The sequence below is a fragment of the Atractosteus spatula genome, chromosome 26 (assembly GCF_055471065.1).
Source record: "Atractosteus spatula isolate fAtrSpa1 chromosome 26, fAtrSpa1.hap1, whole genome shotgun sequence".
NCBI classification, from domain to species: domain Eukaryota; kingdom Metazoa; phylum Chordata; class Actinopteri; order Semionotiformes; family Lepisosteidae; genus Atractosteus; species Atractosteus spatula.
The window spans coordinates 614,734-631,102 of record NC_142731.1 but is presented as its reverse complement, the minus strand read 5'-3'; the positions used below and the strand labels follow the sequence as shown (position 1 = coordinate 631,102).

The 16,369-nt window shown below is 51.1% G+C and overlaps 1 protein-coding gene across 1 annotated transcript; it reads left to right on the top strand.

The window, feature by feature from the left end:
- The first annotated feature begins 819 nt into the window (after positions 1-819).
- Positions 820-11,961, top strand: LOC148814549 (glycylpeptide N-tetradecanoyltransferase 1-like). The gene is made up of 12 exons (XM_088906028.1): positions 820-966; positions 3,616-3,724; positions 4,285-4,429; positions 4,953-5,071; positions 5,736-5,827; positions 6,290-6,406; positions 7,306-7,476; positions 7,885-7,993; positions 8,226-8,396; positions 8,631-8,798; positions 9,384-9,521; positions 11,066-11,961. Exons 1-12 carry the CDS (start codon positions 857-859, stop codon positions 11,084-11,086), a joined length of 1,470 nt encoding a protein of 489 aa, XP_088762154.1. The 5' UTR covers positions 820-856; the 3' UTR covers positions 11,087-11,961.
- Positions 11,962-16,369: the final 4,408 nt, after the last annotated feature.

Sequence of the window (16,369 nt, the reverse complement as noted above, 5' to 3'; positions counted from 1 at the left end):
TTGCAGATAAGCACTACATTAAGCAATTTTCCAGTCAGTGGTATTTTTCTTATCTTGTCTTATCTTATCAGTGTGAAGACTGTGAGTGATAGATGTTGAAATCTCTTTTGTTTTTCACTTAGGCCTGTTCTTCTGTGAAATGTTTTAGATGCCCACAACTGTGTTTTAAAAACTCAAGGTATGAAGTGATGACAGAACCAGAAAATCAACTAAATCTGAAGATTGCAAATCGCACAACCAGAATCTTATTGTTGGTATAGACTTCAAACCAGCTACAACATCGCCATCTGGCGGCTGACTCGAAAAGTGCGGAAGAGTCGCTTTACTTCCTGTCACGAAGAAACGCGATTCTCAGGTGCAATTGACTGAAATGAAAATTACTTGACATTAGATGCTTATTTTTTATTCTGTTTCCCATTTGCTCGTATATGTGCCAAGTAGATACTTTATGCAGAAACTTATTTCGTGAAACAGCAAAACAGATACGTGACCGTGATCCTTTTAATGGACCAGATCTTTCAGATTACACAAATCCTCAAGAAATAAAAAAATATATATTAACTTTAAACTAAATATATACACTTTAGGTCACGACTAAACCGAAACACTTTACCTTTATGCACTTCAGGTAAAGACAAAGCTTATGCACTTTAATTCACAGCAGAACTGAGTATCCTAACTTGAAAACAACCAGCCCCCTCTCCCACACACTACACACACACACCGAGACACAGTACAGGCCATGTGTTGGGGTATTAAGCCCCAAGACTACATTTACCAGCAGACACCGCGCCGCCCGGCCAATAGCCGCGACAGATACTGCGGGGTCGGAGCGTCCCTTAGTTCCTGGTTAAAGATGGCGGACGAGAATGAGACAGCACCGAAACCGGAGAGACAGGACGAGGTAGAAGACGACCACGGCCACTGCAGTGACTGTGAGAATGAGGAGCACCACTTCAGTGATGGGTATGAACGTTGGCGGCTATTTTTGGTTGTGTACAAAATAGGGTTTATTGCTATACGGCGTGACAATAAAGCGATGTAGTACAGCCGGGTTGAAACAGCATAATCCGCGCAGGCCTGCCCCCTTTGTCGCGTTTGATTGGAGGGGTGGTTGGATTGACAGCGAGCTCTGAGAGCTGACTGGTGGGAAGACAGATCCATCGTGGTGGGGGCGGGTCTCGGGGTCTGTGACTTTCTGCAGTGGCAAAGCCGGGACACGGATGGAAACTGAAAGCTCCGCTCGTAAAAATAAATCTAAAACGGTTTGCAGTATGACTGTAACCACATTTGACAGGAAAGCATACCGCATTCCCATCAGGCTGGAAACGGTACACGTCTAATTAATGCCCCAGTTAATCAGCCACGGGACTGCACACGCTGATTACTGACGCAGAGCCACATATTCGGGTAGGGATTCGTATGAGTGGTGCATAAAAGACGTAAACATCAGAATAATAGCTGTAGCTGACAGGTCTCGGCTCTGTGTCGCACGTCGTGAGGATGCAGCGGCTCTGCTCGGGGTCGGAGGGTCCGGCGAGGAGTTTGAAACCGGGGGGCTGGGCGGCCGCCGCTCGGCGGTGATGACGTCATCGCCGCGTCCCCCGGGTCGCGTGTCCAGTCTGTCCCCTCGCGCGTGCTGCGGGCGCGGGCGCGGGCCCGTGCGAGAGCGCGCCTCCCTCTTCTTGTCGTGCTGTTGTAAAAGCCCACTGGCGGGTGTAATACCCCATCTCGCACACCTGCCCCGGGGAGGGGGGCCGCCTGCAGAGAGCTGGGAGGATTTACATCCATTTCCCTCTCCACGCCGCAGCGCAGTGCTTGAAAACAGCCGCCCTGCGTCTTTAAACCGAAGCCTTGCAGTGATGTAAAAGCAGCGTGGTGCAGGAAAGTCGTTGCCGGGGGAGTCTCTCCTGCAGCGCCCCAAGGCTGTGTGCGCTCTGCGCTGCTCCTCGGTGGACATTCCTGAGAGCCCTGGCTGGGCAGCGGGTCGGGTCGGGGCAGGAGAGGAGCTGGGCTCTGTGTCCAGACCACGTGCTGGCGGTGGTGCTGCCTCAGCCAGTTCCCCTTCCCGCTGGTGCCGTGACCCTGACCTGACCTTCCCCCTCGCTGCCCGGCCCGGCTGTTCGACTCTCCGAGGGGGGCTGCAGGGAATCCGCCGGCCAGCACCAGGCCTTTCTGTTCTGGAGGGATCGGTTCTGATGGAAGCAGTGTTGTCTTCCCTCTTATTTCAGTTCTGCTTCAGTACCTCATCCGACAAGGGTCTTGTGGGCCTCATTGTTAGTGAGGGGGCTGTCTGTAAAAAGGTGTAGCCTAGTTTATAAAGTGATTGCTGCACTGTCCCAGTCTCCGTGAACTTGCCAGTTCTGAAAGATCGGAAGGTGATGTTTTCCTCCTGGGGGGCAGGATTAGTCTGTTCCAGTTGCTGTGTGGAGCCAGCGGCTGCTGGTTGGTTTCCCCTCGCCCTGCTCTTTCTGCTGTGGTCTGCGGTCTCTGTCGCTGCTCCCTGACCTGCAGAATCAGACTGGACGCCTGTGGCTTGAGAAGTAGCCAGGCGTGATTGAAGTCTGTCAACACACTCACCTTTCTGCAGAGCCTGACAGTGACTCCCATCCATGCTGGGCTTGGTTTGAAATGCTGCATTGAAATCTTGCTACTAGAGCAAAGAACACTTAGAAACTGCAAACGTTTGGTAAAATATTTTTAATATCTGTAGTATTGTGTGGCTGCGGTGCTTTGGCGTCTCAGTTTGAGCATTACATGGTGGTGTCTCTGCCCTCCCTGAGTGGTTGCAGCCCGGTGGTTTAGGCTCAAGTCCGAAAGCAGCCTGCCTGGGGAAGTACTACCCTTTGCTCATGTTGCACAGCGGCACATCTGTGTGCAGATTCTGGTTGGGTCCGCAGTAGATGTCTAAGAATGAATGGACTTGACTGCACTTTGTGTGATGAGAAAAGGAATATCATTTTAAGGTGAAAGAGTGCATCATCCCTTAGTAGTCCAGGCTGTGCTTACTGTAAGTTTATTTTTGTTTAAAGCAATAGGATTTCTGGAGTTTGCCCCCTTGCCCTTTTGGCAGTAGATGTGGACAGGTGCTTTGGGTTATTAATCTGTTAGAACGTCTGTTTGCAAGCAGGCGTGGGCTTCGTAGAATAGGGAATCAGGTCATTAGATTCCTTATCCTGATATGCTTTGAAAACCATCGAACACTCAGGGTTTGCGGCTCCTGTCGCCCCATTGACGCAGGGTAACACATAACATGGCTGAAAATGAGAAATGATCACACCCTGCTCTCATTTAACCCCAGAGCACAGGGAACAGCGCTTTACACAAAGGGTGGCGGAAGTCTGGAACAAGCTGCCCAACTCGATTGTTGAAGACGCAGCCGGATGAGGACATGGGATTTGATTTCGGATCTGTTAACTTCCGAACGGGCTAGGTGGGCGAGAGGCCGGCTCTTGTTCGGCACCGTCCTTCTGTTCGGTTCGTACTGTGGATGGAAGTGTGGTCCCGCTGCTGGTGCCGGACCTCCGAGGGCCCTGGCTGTAGCAGGGCTGCTGTCCCTGGTGTCCCCGGGCGCTGGCAGGAGGCTGACCGGCGGCTGTGTCCCTCTGCCCGCAGGGAGAAGAGCCCAGCGGACGACAGCGGAGCCAAGAAGAAGAAGAAGAAACAGAGGAGGAAGAAGGAGAAAGCGGGCGGGAAGGACGTGGCGCAGGACCAGTCGGCCAAGGTGAGCCCCAGCGCCGGCCGGACGTCCCGCAGCAGGGTGTCGGGGCTGTGGTGAAGGCGCAGATCGGTCCTGACGGAAGTCTTTCAAAGTCTCAAGGACACGTGTTTAGTAAAGTTCAGATCTGGCTCTGAGCACCTCAGGTGTGCGTCTCTGTGCTGCGGTTTGTGGTTTGGTTGTGGTGTTTGTCCCTGACCCTGTTCTCCTGCCCTCCGGTCATTGCAGGCTGAATGTTTGAGTGGGTGGGCATTGTATTAACAACGTTCACATTTTCTCAGACCTGTAAGATCTTACCATGAATATAGAAGGTAGATCCATGACTCGGTACATTTTACTTTCTTTCTGTGTCATTAAAAAGTTGCAGCCTTTAAGCTGAGTCTTAATTAGCTCAAAGGGCAACACAACCATCCGAGGCAAGGAGTTATAAATCTGGCCAGCTGTGCCAATGTGACCTTTGACCTCAGGAGCTGGAAAGGTCGGCTGTTAGACTCCACCTGCAGGTGGTTCCTGTCACATGGTTGGTTGCTCTGACCTCTGACCTCTGTCCCCCCCCCCCACCGCAGGTGAACTCCCTGCCCGCGGACAAGCTGCAGGAGATCCAGAAGGCCATCGAGCTCTTCTCCGTGGGCCAGGGGCCTGCCAAGACCATGGAGGAGGCCAGCCGTCGCAGCTACCAGTTCTGGGACACGCAGCCCGTCCCCAAGCTGGGTGAGTCTGGAGGGCAGGGCGCCGAGGGAGGGGAGGCGGGTTTCACAGGTGACAAGAGCGACCTTGGACAATCTGCACCTGGGGTGAAGGAGATCTGTTTCTTCCAGTGTGCTGGGGCATCCTGATTGCAGTTATGTGCTGTCCCTGGCACTGCTGTGACTGGTACCATCAGCAGGGTGATCCTGGACTTGCCATTCCTGGGGACCCACTGTGCCTCATGCCCTGCTGTCCCACAGTTAGATGTTTTTCTCAGCCTTGCCCTTGTAGCCAGCATAATTCCTGCCTGTCCTCCTGTTTTCTCCTGCTCATTGGTCATTAAGACCTGACCAGGAGGGAGGGGGACATTCTAGTTCCGGGAAACAATCCAGTTAAGTCATTGCAATGCAAATCAAGGACAGAGGCTCTCCTTTTCATCAGTAACTACAGTGTGTACTGCAGGTACTAACCTACTCAAGTGACGCTGTGCTTGTGCACAGCGGAGTACACACTCTGGCTGACCTGTGTGTCCCGGCTCTGTTTGCAGGAGAGGTGGTGATGTCGCATGGCTCCATCGAGCCCGATAAGGACAACATCCGCACGGAGCCCTACAGCCTGCCCCAGGGCTTCATCTGGGACACCCTGGACCTGGGCAACTCTGCTGTGGTGAGCTGCCCCTTCCTTCTGCTCCAGGGGGTTTCTGGTGCCGGGTGATGCACAGGCCTCGCTCTTGGCCCGTCTCAGACAGCTGTGCTTTGTGTTGAGCTCTTGGCTTCTCGTAGGTCCAGAGCCGATTTCCCCGTGGACGGGCTTCCCTCCTGTCGGTTTCATGCCACGCAAGTATCAGCTGAGGAAGACCGTTGGGAAAGGGGAAGACCTGCATTTGTTGTTAATCCTTAGAAAACTTTGTTGAGCGAGAAATTAAATCTGGTCCTGGGCACCATCCATCCATTTTCTAAAGAGACTGGCTCCCCTGCGACTGTGTGTTGGATAAAGCCGTGGATGTTCGGAATAGACAAGCAACGGGCGCGAGGTGGGACACACCCTGGGGTGGGACGCCAGTCCAGCGCAGTCCTGCGTTTCGGTTAGCTTTGGATCCCCTGTTCTCGGCGTGTTGCATGTGGATGTGAGCCCTCAGAGAGTCGCCCTGCTGCGTGACCGGAGAGAGCATCACCGTGCCCTCGGCTGTGGAAGTCCAGTGGCGCACTGGACATGGGCAGCGATGTCTTGCTCGGCCCCTCTGGCTGGCAGGCGGGTGCGAGTTGTTCTGTCCCCCCGTTTTGCTGTGCCGGAGCCCCATGTAACCCGCCCTCCTCTCTGTCGCCGGCAGCTGAAGGAGCTCTACACTCTGCTGAATGAGAACTACGTGGAGGACGACGACAACATGTTCCGCTTTGACTACTCCCCCGAATTCCTGCTCTGGTGAGTGGCACTGCCTCCGGCGCCCCGTGCCCTGGGTACATCAGCTGCTTCACCTGTTGGGATCTGGATCAGTCTCAAACACACACACATTTTAGCGTCTACTCCACTAATGTGCGCAGATGCAAACATGCTTTAAGACGAGCAGGTTCTGTAGACGCGCCACATCAGCATGATGTTGTTAAGCCCTTTCTGCCACCTGCAGTTCACACAGGTCAGAAAATACTTGTTAACGTCAGCACTTAGTGACTCTCCCCAGACTTGTACTTCTAGAAGTGCTTTTCATGCGCTGAGGTCTAGAGAGACAGCACAAAGCTTGTCCAAGATGTCCAAAAAGAGGCATTGCAGTTGGGTATTATTTCTGCACACCATGAAAACTGCTGTAGAAGAATCCTACAGGACTGGGGTCCTGCACAGCAGTGTCTGAGGATCATCGCCCCCCCGTGTCTCTCTCTCTCCTGGCAGGGCGCTCCGCCCCCCAGGCTGGCTGCCCCAGTGGCACTGCGGAGTGAGGGTGGTGTCCAATAAGAAGCTGGTCGGGTTCATCAGTGCCATTCCTGCCTCCATCCGCATCTATGACATGTGAGTGGCAGCCACTGCCCACTGGACCCGTCTGCTCCACGCACCTGCCTCTCTCCACGCTCACACTCTCACTGCAACCCTCCCCAGTGTCGTTTCCTTTACTGGAGCTCGGGCTCTTTTGTCATTTCTCTGGTATTTTTTTTTCAATGGGACAGTGAAAAGTGAAATTGAGGAAGCTGGACAACATACAGCTTGTACTGTATTGTTTCCAACAGTTTCACAGGCTGGTCATCTGATATTATCAGCAGAAAGGTGCGCACAGGATGAAATCCTTGTTATATCTGCTATTTCTAATGTATTCATTTCCTAATCATTATATTACTCTACTGCACTAACTGTGGTGTTGGAGAGTTCTAATGCTTCAAAGATTTTTTTGGGTTGATAAAGCCAGTGTCCTGACCAAATATCCTCCTGGCTTTTAACAGTCATGGACTCCAAATAATCGCTATCCATGACTTGGCTTCATTACTCAAATTATTATTATCATTGCTATTATTCCTGTCTAGTTAAGCAAGTGGGTGACTCAAGTAATTGATGGCTGGTTTGGAAAACCAGAAGGCTGGTGTGAGTAGGGAACAAGCTGCCTGCCATGTTGTTGAAACCGACACACTGCTTCTTTCAGGAAACAGCTGAGATCATGAGCTCTTTGGCTGAAATAGTTACTTATCTAGCTGACTGGCAAGATGGGCCAAATGGCTCCTCTCATCTGTAACCGTTCTTGCTTTCTGAGATGGCACTGTAGCTCTCCAAGGCCACGATTTGTGTTCGATGAGGTTTTGTGTCGATGTTTTTACGCCTTCAGTGCCGCTAGCAGCCAGGCCTGCCTGGTGTGAAGTGGTATTGTGGTATTGTCTTTGAAAAAGCCTCTTTTCTCTCTCCGCCTCCCTCCCTCGCTCCAGAGAGAAGAAGATGGTGGAAATCAACTTCCTCTGCGTGCACAAGAAGCTGCGCTCCAAGCGGGTGGCACCGGTGCTGATCCGGGAGATCACCAGGCGGGTCAACCTGCAGGGCATCTTCCAGGCTGTCTACACTGCTGGTGTGGTGCTGCCCAAGCCTGTGGGCACCTGCAGGTGAGCCCCTGTACTCTCTCCCCGCCCCCTCCCCGCAGGAGGAGCCCCTAGCAAAATATCAGGCAGGCTGATTTAGAAAGTCTTCAGTCAGGTCTGCTACTCCCTTGAGGGTCAGCACACCTCTGTACAGCCTTGATCTCTCGGGACCAGAACCAGAGCCAGCTGCTGCAGTCAGCCCGCCGGTCTCGGTGGGTTCCTGTTTCGGATAGGTGGGTTTTAGTCTGCAGCGTCCTGTCCCGAGGAGGTTACTGTGCCACGAAGCCTGTAGTGTGCTTGGCGTGCATGTCTTGGGTGCAGCGGTCAGGGGTGGGCGTACGCTTGAATCTGTTGCTCCAGACAGCGGCAGGCACTCAGGTTCTCTAGCCCTGCCCACTGAGCTGTGTCTGTGTGCGACTGTGGCGTTGGCAGGTACTGGCACCGCTCCCTGAACCCCCGGAAGCTCATCGACGTGAAGTTCTCTCACCTGAGCCGGAACATGACTATGCAACGCACCATGAAGCTGTACCGGCTGCCTGAGGTCAGTGCCCGCGCTGCGTCGCCACTGCCCACTCGTTCCCGGTCGGCTGTCGGAGCAGATGGTTCCACGCAGGGTTACCTGCTCTGGTCGGGCCCTTGTCTCGTAACTGTGTGTTAATTGTTTCCCCGGCTGGGAGTGGCAGACCGGAGCGTTCTGTAAGAAGGAGGGGGGTCGGGCCCTGCTTTCCGGGGCAGCGCTGGTTCCAATCCGAGCTGTCTCCCTCTCTGTTCAGAACCCGAAGACGCAGGGGCTGCGGCCCATGCAGAAGAAGGATGTGGCCATGGTGCACCGGCTGCTGCAGGCCTACCTGAAGCAGTTCCACCTGGCGCCGGTGATGAGCCTGGAGGAGGTGGAGCACTGGCTGCTGCCCCAGGAGAACATCATCGACACCTATGTGGTGGAGGTGAGTGCGCCAGCCTGTCCGAACCCGTGCCAGCCTCCCTCCGGCACAGCTCCTGGGCAGTCTCACCCTGACAGATCAGGAAAATTGGTTTGTCCTGTAGATCTGCCAGGTTGTCTCTCCAATCTGCAATCCCAGACTCTTAATTCAGGCTCACTAGCGCTTCGCTCAGCCCAGCACGGCTGTAGGTTCCTGACCTTTCCCCCCTCTCATGAGTGGCCTGGCCTGTTTTCCCAGAATGCTGAGGGGGTGGTGACGGACTTCCTGAGTTTCTACACCCTGCCCTCAACCATCATGAACCACCCAGTGCACCGCAGCCTGAAGGCGGCCTACTCCTTCTACAACGTGCACACTGTCGCGCCCCTCATGGACCTCATGGGCGACGCACTCATTCTGGCCAAATCGGTGAGCTTTGCCGCGGCATGGTGCTGTCTTCATTTTGCAGGTGTTTGCGTTCCACATCATTTATTCTTTCATCCAAGTTTGAGTATGCACCCCCAAGGCACTTATATAATAGTGTGTTAACTCCACATTAATCCTGGCATCGGTTGTCTCAATCACAGCCTCTTGTTGCACAAGAAATCGGAAAGTTAGGAGATTTGCCCAAGTGTTCAAGTTAGTGTCTTGCAGTATTAACTTACTGGTGTTGCAACACATTTAAATTTCCTCTGGGTTTATTACCTTGAAATGTAAAAGGTCATGTGATCATCACAGTCAAAAGTGCCTCACTGATTACAAAGGAATCGTTTCACAGGGACTGGAATCAAAAGATGTATTTATGCTCTCATGGAACAAATCCAGTGCATTGATTTCAGTTTACTAGGATCTCTCGGTCTCCAGTTTGACTTTCTGGGAAATATTTGTTGCTAAACCGCCAGGATATTTGATGGTCGCTTTGTGAAACATCAAACAGTATCTGGCTTCACTCGGTTGAGAAGTATGTAACCTCATGGAAATAGACCTTGTCTCCCTGTCTGCTCTCCTGCACAGAAAGGGTTTGATGTCTTCAATGCACTGGACCTGATGGAGAACAAGACCTTTCTGGAGAAGCTCAAGTTTGGGATTGGAGATGGGAACCTGCAGTATTACCTGTACAATTGGAAGTGTCCCAGCATGGGCGCAGAGAAGGTGAGTCTGCGTGCCGAGTGTCCTGTGGAGATTCTTGTTGGGTTTGCTACCGAAGATGCCTTTACACAGGATAGAACTGTCGCGTCATAGAAGGAACATGGATTTTTATTAGGGCATTGCTTTAGCATGTGGAATTCTCAGATTCTGGATTTTAACTAAAGTGGATTATTTGAGGTTCAAATTACCTATTTTTAGAGTAGAGGTTAATTTCACACTGACGCATAAAAGGGGCAAAGAAACGTAGCAGCCTTTCCGCTGTGCAGCCTTCCTGTGTTTCACAGCTTTTCGTCGTCAGTGATGATGAACCTCTGCACTGCTCCCTGCTCTAGCCACCGATACAGCTGCAGGGCCGTTCGGGGCCCCTGCAGTGATTTGGGTGAAGTTTCCCCCCCGACTGCTGCTCCACACTGTCTTTAATCAAGTCACATTCCCTCTGGAATCTCCCAGCTAGGAACTAGCAGAGACGTCTGCACCTGAGCAGTTACTGTGTTGACAAGCCCTAGTCCCCCAGACCATGTCAAATGAGCAAAAGCCCCTGGTGTAAATGTGCCGGAGGCCCGAGGGAGAGAGAGCACCCTGGTGTCGCCCTGCAGTTAAGGCAGGAAGCCCAGCCCGTGAAAACAGTGGCGATTCCAAATCAGGTCAGGGTGTCCTAGAAGATCCCTTTAGTTTATTTTTAGAAATGGCCGGCAAGGTGTTTTGCAGTGACTGCAGCCAGGTCTCTCACAGCAGGGGACACGCTGGCCTCCTCTTGACTGCTGACCAAGCATAAACGTTGTGTGCCTGTGGGGAGCACCAGGGACACCTGCCATCAGCCTTCTGACCTCCATCTGCTGTTTGCATTTTGTGAGGGTCTGAAAGCAGTGGCACATCATACCAAAATTAATTGACCTTACTAAGATGAAAAGATTTGGTTTCTTAGCTCTTAGTATTTTAAAGCCATTTGATAACCCTTCCTCAGTTCTTGCTGACTGTTCTGAAACCCTGTGCCATTTGAAAGCCAGCATTGTCACTGTCTCTTTGTGTTCCCTCATTGTTTTGCTGTTTCTGAATGCAGTGAGCACAATGGCAGTGCAGGGTCAGGCTCTGTCACGTTGAAAGAGGATTTATTGTTTTCTGATCGCCACTAGGGGGCATTGTGAGCCAGACAATCTTGGAGAGGCATTCTGCACAGCTGGGAGAGGAGGGGTGGGTAAATACCGACCTGGGAAAGTGGCTAACACTGCACCCTGGGGAGCTAATGGAGTCACTACTGGAACAGCCTTTCTGTCCCAGCCTTCTCAGTAATTTCAGTGCAGGTGTTGTGAAACACTGTCAGTGCTGCAGCCAGGTGCTGGTTGTGTTAGTCTCACCAGAGCTTTGAGGAAATTGCTGCATTTCTTTGCACTCCGCCCTGCTGCTCAGCGTCCTGGGCCTGACAGGGCTGTCCACGGCCGAGACGCTGTTTCCCAGCAGGCTCATGGCCAGACGGAGCCTGGGCTGTAGAGAGGGCCTGAGCTGTGGTCATCTCGACTGACGAGCTGATCCTCTGCTCTTCCTGTCAGGTGGGCCTGGTGCTGCAGTGACCCCGGGACTGGGCAGGGAGCTGATGCTACTCGCCGACTGACCGACAAGCTGACGGACGGACTTGACTGCTTCAGGAGAAAGAACCCGTACCACTTTGACCTTTGACCCACGCTGCCACGGGGAGGAAAGGTGCCAGATCAACGCGGAGCTGCAGCCGACTGGACTTCGTTGCGATGAACTGCTCTGACAGGGGGGAAAAACACAAGGAGTAAAACTAGAACATGCAGACTTGCCTCAATCATATCTGATCACACACAACTTTCTCGCCATCGTTTCAGTAAAAGCCGAACCTGACCAAGTTGTCGATAAAAGGAACAGACAGACAGAAACCGTGTCAATGGACTGGCCACAAGATGGCGCTGCTGCTGGTCTTCATGTAGGCTGGCAGTGCAGGTGCTCTCTGTGCCCCTCGCCCTGGACACTGGACACAAAGCAGCGGCTGTAAGGGCTTATAATCCCCAACTCCAGCTGTTTCCAGATATGCTTCAGGCTACACAGGTTTGCTGTGCAGAACCATCCTCAGATGACGCGGATAAGACTTTTTTTTTATCACGGTTCACCTTACAGCTCTTGTGTCTTTCAAGCTGTCCTTGGGAAAATGAAACCCTGCGTCCAAGGTCTAGCTGACCAGTTCAGTGGACAGAGCTGGTGCGGGCGAGAGACGGACCTGTCCAGTAGACGAGGGGGGGCGTTGCTCTGATCAGCATGAGCGAGGCAGTTTCGGACACGGCGAGCCAGCAATGCAATAAACACTAAAGCAGAGTGTTCTTCTTTTGTAAATGTCAGTGACTTGGAAGACAGCGCAGTGTTCATGGGAAGGGGGTGTGAGGGGACGGGATGGTTTTCGAAATAAAACTAGAAGTGCTCTATCCTGCAGGGAGTGTTCTGTCTTCTTTAGGCCAGGCTGCGGCGCCTTTAAGTTATTTATTCAACCAAGACTCAGTCAGTTAAGAGTTGACCACGCCACTTAACGGAACTGCACTGACCCAGTGATTTCTGCGCTTCAGGATGGTGAGGTACGTTGGACCTGTACATTGTCTCTGACCAGTCCAACGGGGAACGGGGGTTGCTAGACCTTCATTTCTTTCAGCAGTTGTCTTGAAACTATCCAAGAATCATGAAGGAAATAAATTGGTCAAACGTGATCTTCCCTGGGCTCGTTTTTCCTCTCATGATTTGCGGAATTAGAAGTTTTAGTGGGTTACAAACGAGAGGGGGCTGTTCGGCGTGTCTCGCTCAATGGGCTGTGACCGTCTGCAGCAAATATGCAGTAATTATGGAACAATATCACTTTAAAGAAGGTGTAGCATTGTTATGTAATTTATTTCCATTTAAAGGCTTCTCTGTATTTGCATCCTGAGGATTGGGGACCAGAAGATCATTTTCGTCTCGTTCACAGATGGAGCCGTGTCCAGTCAGTGCATCTACAGGATTTCAAGGCTTGTTTGAAGCTTGGGTATGTGAACTAAGTTGTTACATTATGTCCAGTAAAAGGCTTATCCAGTTTAAGAGCTGATTTGGAGTGAAACTGGCCTCCAGTACCAGTGTATAGAACTGGGCCGATGTCACATGTGACCGCACACAAGCGGCCTGTCACCACAGGACCCGCAGACACAGCCGCTGGTTTCCTTGGCAACTGACCAGCACCTCGGGCCTCTGTGTGGAAACAGTGTATCTCGGGTTTGGATCCGGGGACCTGGGCTCCGGGCTCGAGCAGGTTTTCTGGGCCTGTGTTAGATCATGTTGTTTCAAAGCTGTAGTTGCATCGGTGTGACCTGTCTCCACAGCAGCCCGGGGAAACCTGTGGTATTCTGAAAAGATGAGGGCGTCTTTATTCAGATTGCTATAGTTCCAAACCAGCTGACGTGCCATGGAGACAGGAGCATTGGCAGAACAAAGGACAAGGAAAAGCCTTTGCAGTAAACATGCCTTTATTGGACACAGGACAAAGGAGGTAGACTGACCACTGCAGTGGAATGGCTTGGACACAGGACACGGGGGTGGACTGACCACTGCACGGGACTGGCTTGGACATAGGACATGGGGGGGTGGACTGACCACTGCACTGGACTGGCTTGGACACAGGACACGGGGGGTGGACAGGGTGTGGAAACAGGAGAGCAGTGAAATGGACTGGCCTATTGGAGCTATGATGAGGCAGGATCTAAAACGCTTTAGACTAGATCTGTTACCCAACAAATAATAGGAAAAAAAAGACAGACAGGATGATAATTTCACTTTGTAGTTTATTCTTCTTATTCATTAACAGCATTGAGTTGCATGTATATCAGTGAGTCAGAAGCCTTTATTAAAAACATGGCCGGAAACATCATGGTTGCCTTTCGCAAGGATGCTTCACGCGGTCTGCACAGGCAGAGAAAGGGGGCGATGAGGCTCTTCTGTGACTACAGAACCCCACATTCCCTGTGGGCCAGTAGTCATGTACAGTGCAGGCAGACCATATGTACAGAGTGCCAGTGTGAGACAGGCGTGGTAGAGCTTATCAACACGTACAGGAGAAACTGCTAACTGGGGGTTAGGATGGTTTGTATATCTATACATATAAAGAACTCACTATATACAGTTGTAGAAAAGAAAACAATTTGTGCTTTTAGTAAATGTTTTACTGCTGAGAGTGAACATTCAAATCGGCGGAAAACCCAAGGAGCTCAGAGGAGGCTGTAGACAAGTGTTCTTTGCAGTTTGGCCACAACTGCCGCCCACACCCTGATGTCAGCCTGCACTCCGCGTGTTTTCTGTAGCGCTGCACTGCGCGCACACGTCTGGGTGCTCTCCTACAGCAGCGCACACATGAACTGCTCCGCTGAACCCTGAGACAGCAAGGTGTATTTTCATGCTTGTGTAGAGTGAAATCCCTTACGTACGCAGTTCTCTGGTCTTTCCTCAAGTTTCAGCTGGTCAGCCTAAGGGAGTATTCCTTAAAAAATAATTTTGACCCAGAATCTTTGCCAGGATGGTTCAAGTGAAGCAAAGTGGCCTAAGGCCCGTACCCCTTCTGCCTAATACTGTAACCCTGAAGTGTTTCCCCTGAGCGGTCCCCTCCAACAGGCTGACAGAATTACTGGTTTGTGTTCAGACTGTTCTACAACAAGGTAAGAATCCTGAGCACCAGGTAAGGCAAAAGACACAAGGCAAAACCTAACACTTTATGGTTTTGTGCAGACTGTCGTTTGCCTCTTTCAGCTTATTTAACAGTGCACTATAATATAACTCTGGAATGAAAACAGGTTTGTCTTTAGTCGGGCGATTACATGCTGTGGTGCTTCACACTGGGTCTTGGTAGTAGCAGGAGCACATCGGTGCACACCAGACTGACGAGAACAGGTGGAGGCACAATCACGCCCCCCCAGTGTTCCTGCAGCGCAGTCCCTACAGGGGGTCAGCGGGGCCGAAGAGCTGCTCTTAATCAGAAGCCCTAGTAGAACTCAGTGGATGTCAGTTTTTTTTTTGCTATGCCAAAGGAAGAGAACTAGCCGCTGGTGGAAGACACTTGGATCCGGCTCAGCCCTGCCTTGACCCGAGCTGTAAGAATGCACCTGCAGGTACAGCCCTCAGGAACGGTTCAAGCTGCTGCAGGTTTGAACTGTAAGGGGTGGGTTGGAATGAAAATTCAGGAAAAACACTCCAGTTGTGCCTTACAAGCAGGGTCTGCCAGCTTTCATCTTTCATATAATCTAGCCAGGGCCTGAAACCTTAATCCACTGCTATCAATCCATTTAATCTTTTAAGTCATCATGTTCTGAAAGAGTATGAAGTGTGTGTGCTTGGGCAGCGGGGGCACAGGCCTGTTTAACTCCCCAGTAGCCAATAGCTCCACGAGAGGAAGGGAAATCGCCGAGGCACATTTACATCGTTCAGGAGGCCGATTCCCTTGGCAGTGAAAACATGACCTTTTGACTCTCATTATTTAACTTCCCCAAGAAAAGGGCTACAACCACAGATTGGTGAAAAATGTTTCAAGAATATGGCTCCTGATCTCTGGTCAAGATAGGACAGCAGTTCATTGAAACAATCTTGCTAGCCCAAAATCATTCCTGTGGCTGGTTTCACCCAATTCCTCTTGCACACGTGCAGCAGGCCTTGACCGGCGCGCAGCTTTGGAATGGCAGGATACATCACCAAGCAGCCTTTGAGGACAAATGAAACGGCAGCCTCTCCACTGCTGGACAGTGATAGTTTTTGTGAAAGGTGTTTCTAGGTCACCTTTCTTTCTGTTCCAAATCTGCAACAGCAGCAAAACAAAAAGCACCAAAATAAAAAGACCTCTTCAAAAATAAGAATCTTCAACCCCAAACTGTATAGTGACAATGTGGGACCAGTCCGCCCACTATTGAACTAAAGGAGTTTCTTTGGGCTCACAAGGGAACTTAGCCAAAGGGATTTATCTATTGCTAATCTGCAGCAGCTCTTTACATATTTATATGTTATATACACGCGGACAGAATTCAGAGAGAAATTGCTTTGGAATAAGTCCCATAAACATCCATTCTAAACAGGGGTCCAAGACGTGTGTTAGGGTACACAGTGGAACATGAGCTATATAGGACCACTGAGGGCTACCTGTACAGCCACTGAGGAAAAAGGGATTTTTTTTTTTCAAAGATTATAGTGTTGGAAATTTGACATCAGCATTTATTTTCTTCCATATTATTTTCAATTGTCTCTGTCAGTCAGGCTTCACTCCAGTGTAGCACTGGGATTTATGATGTGTTTGAAGAGTGGAGATCTGTAGATTTCAAACAGAAAAGAAGGATTAGATCTCCTGTGAGAGGTGCTATAATCTCATTTGCGTTCCTGTGCTTTAAGATTAAATGTGATTTCCCAGGTGAGAAGGAATAATACTAGTTGCTGGAATTTACACCTCACACCAGTGTGGAACAGAAGATCGTAACGCTCTCCCCCGAAACGTGCACTTGAGGTTTTTCACACCACGAGCCCCACTGTGCCAACAGGAGCGCAGCCATCTGACAGAGGAGTGAAGCAGCTCTCACTGAGGCCAGCGAATCAGGCACAGAGGTGGCTGTGGCACCAGATATTAGCTAACAACCTGCCCAGACCTGAAACAGCACTACCTGGTGTAGAGGGCTGCCACTCTGCTTCAGGACAAGGCCTTGCACTCAGCTGCTCTCAAGCCTTGTATTAATCAGTCTCTCTTTTTCACAGCTAAGAGACCTGAGGCTGGTTATCCCGACTTGAATCCAGACTTCTTTTTTTGTGCTCATGGAATCAAAAAAACATTATTCTTGGACCCCTGTCAGATA

What these genes read in the sequence shown, in the direction of transcription:
- LOC148814549 (XM_088906028.1), top strand. Translation starts at nt 857, where the DNA reads ATGGCGGACGAGAATGAGACAGCACCGAAACCGGAGAGACAGGACGAG. An exon ending in GAGCACCACTTCAGTGATGG is followed by an intron (nt 967 to 3,615) that starts GTATGAACGTTG and finishes CTCTGCCCGCAG; the next exon opens with GGAGAAGAGCCCAGCGGACG. An exon ending in TCCATCCGCATCTATGACAT is followed by an intron (nt 6,407 to 7,305) that starts GTGAGTGGCAGC and finishes CCCTCGCTCCAG; the next exon opens with AGAGAAGAAGATGGTGGAAA.